The sequence below is a fragment of the Anneissia japonica genome, unplaced genomic scaffold (genome assembly GCF_011630105.1).
Source record: "Anneissia japonica isolate Jap-2015-1 unplaced genomic scaffold, ASM1163010v1 scaffold1881_len754168_cov175, whole genome shotgun sequence".
Taxonomy (NCBI): Eukaryota; Metazoa; Echinodermata; class Crinoidea; order Comatulida; family Comatulidae; genus Anneissia; species Anneissia japonica.
This window is the reverse complement of record NW_022757845.1, coordinates 151,730-157,015: the sequence shown is the minus strand read 5'-3', so window position 1 is coordinate 157,015 and position 5,286 is coordinate 151,730. Positions and strand designations below refer to the sequence as shown.

The 5,286-nt window shown below is 31.8% G+C and overlaps 1 protein-coding gene across 2 annotated transcripts in view; it reads right to left on the bottom strand.

Moving 5' to 3' along the window:
• Window positions 1-1,540: 1,540 nt before the first annotated feature.
• The window catches only part of LOC117124892 (sushi domain-containing protein 2-like), a 25,442-nt gene continuing 21,696 nt past the window's right edge, over window positions 1,541-5,286 (bottom strand). For both annotated transcript variants that reach the window (XM_033271223.1, XM_033271225.1), the window contains exons 17-18: window positions 4,545-4,603; window positions 1,541-3,841 (exon numbers count right to left, since the gene is read on the bottom strand). In XM_033271223.1, coding sequence (XP_033127114.1) covers window positions 3,807-3,841; window positions 4,545-4,603 — 94 coding nt within the window. In that variant the 3' untranslated portion in view covers window positions 1,541-3,806. The remainder of the gene's footprint in view (window positions 3,842-4,544; window positions 4,604-5,286) is intronic.

The following is a 5,286-nucleotide window of genomic DNA, read 5'->3' as shown; positions in this document are numbered from 1 at the left end:
AAAAACAAATGAATTGCGCCCTCTCTAATTGAACAGTACATCTCTGCTGTTAGCCTTCCGTGCCCACGGTAGGCCTACGTGCCCGTGGGTAGCGCCAGGATTTACCCGACAGGAGTGGGGTTGGGGTTATGTCCCCGACTCCCGGGTACTAAAAATATATATTTTTATCTAGTTTTGGAAACGATTATGATAATGGTTAATGGTTTTAAATTCATAAAGCGCATAATAGAAAGTCTCAGCTTTAAAAACAAATAGTGATGTTTGGAAATGAGAAATAAGAGAACTACAAATACAATATACGTTCATAAAAATATTTTATTTTTATATATAAAGTGTTTTTAAATAATAAAATCCAGATACAGTATGTATATTTCATTATATTTCAAGTTCTTCATATGATTTTTGAGAGTTGAATTTATTAGGTTACCTCTATGATTAACAACTCAAATTTCATCCTTACATTCAGTCCAGATAATAAGTATTATATTTTAAACAATTTTCATTTTATGTATAGTTTATAAGACTACTACTTACAAAACAAGACTTTTTTATACCTTGTTTAGTGAACCCACCGCCTGCCAATGACGATGATTTCAAATAAAAATAAAATGTCATTTTTGGCCAATTAGCACACCCACCGCCGTGAAAAAATGGAAATTTCAGATAAAATATAAGTTTTTCTTTATTTTTATTACACTGCCTTGAAATCACCAAAAATATGATATGTATATTTCTTCCTAATTATATAAATTCAAAGCATTTAACCATCCCATTTATACTATACTGTTTACACTAACCAATAAAATGTTTTTTCTTTTTCCCATCCATCTGGATGTTTTTTTGGCAAAACTACTTGCTAAATAAGAAAACAACATTTTATTTTTATTTCCGCAACAAAATGTCGCAAAACAAGGTATATAAAGTCTTGCCATACAAATACAATATGCTATTTCATAGTCTGAACTGATGCCCGTATCATCCAAAAATCAATCAACGTACATAAAACATGTTGTGTACGTTTATGGCGGCTGACCTTGACATGGACATGCGTAGTTCAGATTACGGAATAGTTTATTATTGTATATGACTGTAATTAAATGAATGATGATTGAATTGAATTATTAGTAGCTCTATCATTATAACACGAGCACCGAATTAAATAGAAAAAAGTGATAATTAATGCTAGTTCCAGTTCTGATTTTAGTAGTCAAGATTTAATTTTGTACTTCAAAAAAGACAACCTAAGCCATTTTGGCATTAAGGGAATGTTCAGCCTACAGACACAATAAAATCTTAAGGCACCAAGGATGAGTATGAGTGTGATACTGTTATTGTACCTAGGCCTAAATTTAAATTTATTTCACAATAAAAACCAATAATTATACCATCAACATTAAACATGTTCACATTGTTTGGTACAAATTTACCACGTACATGTCACTTGAACAAAAAGTTAAGTATTGGTGTAATTTATACCCCCTCAGACCACGGAGGCCCGTCACTGGTCAGAAGTCAAATCCAGCTATTGCATCATCCTCAACAGTGGGCTTTCGTAACTTGTGAGCACTGATCTCTACTGTAATAGCTTTTATAGTAGAGATCAGTGCTTGTGAATTGCAGCAGGAAATCGGTATATAAAATGATAGAAACCACTGTTTACCGAACAATTAATTGTTCTTTTCTTACAAGTCATAAAAATTCATACAATATTTTAAAATTTATATATTGAATAACTACATTACAGTCAATGCATTAATATATCTTAATTTGTAAGACAATATCATGTTTTTTTTTTTTACATATGTACAAATAGCGCAAAACAGTATCATTATAATATTAATATATACATGTTAAAAAAAATGTATCATGATTATTAAAATAATATACTGCCTGTAATAGAACTTAAAACAAAAAAGAAAAACTTAAAAAACTCAAAATATAGTTTTCACTCATTTACATTTTACTTTAAAAAATCCTTAAACTGATCAACAGTAGGCTAAATTGGAAAATTTAATAAAAAAAAAAACAAACTGTTGTATGCCCATTATACGGTCATAATGTGCCTATATATGGTATGACCATATTTAGCCGTGTCACTTTTTTTTTTTTGAAAATAAAATTTGATAGTTTAGACTGGGCTTTAAGCTTGAAGGGACACCCTCTAAAAATATGATATAAAAACACAACACATTTTCTGATTTAAACAAACTGTAGCACCTATTAAAACAGCGTAATTTAAAAATCAAACTACAATGCTTTCAAATAACTCAAATTACTTTAACTTATTGCAGACATGCACTGACAGTAAGGTAGACTGGATTTCAGTCTTAATCAGTGAAACCTATTAAAAATAAATCGATTTTGGCACCAATGGCGTTCCATATTACTTCTTTGCACCAATGGCATTCCATACTATACTTGTAGTATAAATAGACGCTCTTGGTGCTCTCCAAAAGTATCAAAATTAGAGTCTAACAGTGAAGTTCAACATTAATTATACTTTGAGTTGAAATAATCCTATTCAAGATTTGCTTATGGTTGCCTATGCACGGTTATAAAATAGGCTCGTTTTCCATGTACAGTAATTGATTAATATGCACCATAATATTCCAGATAGAAATCACCACCAACATCATTAGTTCAAGTAATGTTTCAAGTGGATGCTTAAAGGTCCCAAGTCTCCAGGAAATCAGAACAGTCTCTCACACTCTTCCAAAGAAAGTTCTCCTGGAACATAACCTTCCACAAATTCATAATAATTGGTATGTTTTTACTTCTTTATTGTCAAATTGACTCTAGGAAAACAGTGCCGATGGATGATGATATGCACAGCATAAATATGAGCTAAGAAAGACCAGATTAACCAGGATCTTCCGGAAGTCATGACTTCTTCTAACAGATTCCAGGATTTGAACCCAGGATCACAAAACAACTCCACTCCATAAGCAGAATGTGTATGTCGTTTGAATACTCCTTTGCTCAAAATCTCTGGAATAAACTCCCCTTGGATGTTCGAACTGCTCCTTCGGTCTGTTCCTTCAAGTTCTATCTCAAGACATTCCTCTTTCACCAACATTTCGATTAATTTTTCAAATGTTTTTCCATCTTTTTATTTTTGACTTTGAATTGCCTTTTTATTGCTCTGCTTTTTATTTTTCTCTAATTTTTCTGGAATGCGCATAGAGGATCTAGCAGTGTGCGCTATACAAGAACAATTAATAATAATACATGTGAAGGGATTGCCACCTATCTAATAGGAAAGTACTGTAATTAAGTCGCTATTGATGTAAAGAAATACAATTTTAAAAAAGTAAATAAAAATTTAAAAAGAGATTTGCATAATATCTGGCTGAAAAACTTATTACTCCCTCTATGGTATTGTATTATGTACTTGTTTCAACAAATAAAACTGAAACTAGATAAGATTTAAAAAAAGTACTTCCACGAACATGCTTGTTTCCACGATACTAAAACTCAACAACTGTTTCTTGGATGTGATTCCAGCGTTGTGCATCCTACTGCAATTGAACTTTCTTGCATGTCAATCAAATTTAACAACCGACCAATCAGAACAGAGCCAGGAATACGAGTGCGTCTTACAAACACACGTGTTGTCCCAGAGATGCATGTGTTCACGTATGTGTTTACAAATTTCGTTTTGCAGGACCTTATCAACAATGTCCAAGAGGCGGGGTTTAGCGAAAGATTCCATTGTGTTGCAACACAATTGTTGCCATGTGTCTTTGTAGTAATGCAACAGTGTTCCTGAAGATTTCCTTGTATCCATTCAGACTGCACCTGTTGTTCTACATTTGTAATTCCCTCTCAGCTTTGAAGTGTTCTGAAATGGAAGATATATATTGTAAAAATAATGTTTAATGCAACTTGCGTTATCTTATATTAAAGATGTAACAAACGTAAAAATGAAAAAACATGATCAGTAATTGCAATAATTTTATATATAATTAACAGAATACTTACAAATACATGTTATTAAATTATACAATTTTGCAGTCTTTACTCTAGACTGGTATATGTATACATTATGTCTACAATTAAAATATTATTTCAATTTGTAAATATACATTTGAATTGTAAATACATATATAATTTTTTTGTACAATTCCATAATTTTAAAAATTCATACTTTTGTAAATGTAATAATTTTAGCCATTGGCTACTTTTGTATTCTTTTATACCTTAATAATAAAATGAAATAAATAAAGTCAGATATATGTCCTAGTCTTGACCATTCCAGAGTAAATTTGATAATCTGTTTCCATAAAACTTCTACAAATGGATACTTTGTTTGAAGCAAGAAAACAAGTTTGTACTGAAAATTATATTTAAATTATGTTTCAAATGCAAATCTTAATAATAAACTATTGAGTTTGGAGTCTTTGGAAGCTGTTTTCTCAAAACCTACATGACTGATATCCAATTTATTAAAGATTAAAAACTTTCTAATATTCTATACCAAAAAAAATTCATTAGCCGGTCACATATAACATAGATTGTGATAGCTTAAAGTAGTAAGTACTTACTCTTAATAGCAGCAATTTCATCTTCTGCTTCGGAATCTGTATCAACATGTTTCTTTGATCTAAAATTTCAAATGAAAATAATTTAATTAAATAATTATTTAAATATACTTTTTATAACAATAATAACTAGAGCAGTCATTCCTTAGAATGCATACCTCTACCCTGTGTCTGAATAACAATACGCAGGCAGTGTATAATGGGCTATTCCATTATATTCTTGTATGCTGGGGTAAAAAATTGAGGCTATGTTCTCACACGGCAGCTAACGGTTAGCAGGATCCACATTCTGCTAACCGTTAGCTGCCATGCGTCCATCCGAGAAAATTTCGATCCGGATACCAACAAAACAATATGATGATCGAATCACTGGCCAATAAGAAACTGGAAATTGTAAACGCGTACGTGTGATTGGTTGATGATAGAAACCGATAGCGCTTGCTAACCGTTTGCGTATCAGGATACCGCTAACGGTTAGCGCTAACCGATTGGGCGTTCTCATGCAGGTGCTAACGGTCAGCGCTAAAGGTTAGATCCCGATCCGGATACTAGGGCTCTCGTGAGAACCAGGCTTACATGTATTCTTATTCTTATTCTTTTATTTCCAATTAAAACATACAAAACACATAAAATCAACTGGGTGAGCTGGATGGAAACACTAAAGCGAACTTAATCACTGTGACTAATGTCAGTGTTTCCCACTCACCCAGTTTCACATAAAATAAATACTATATACAAGATAAAC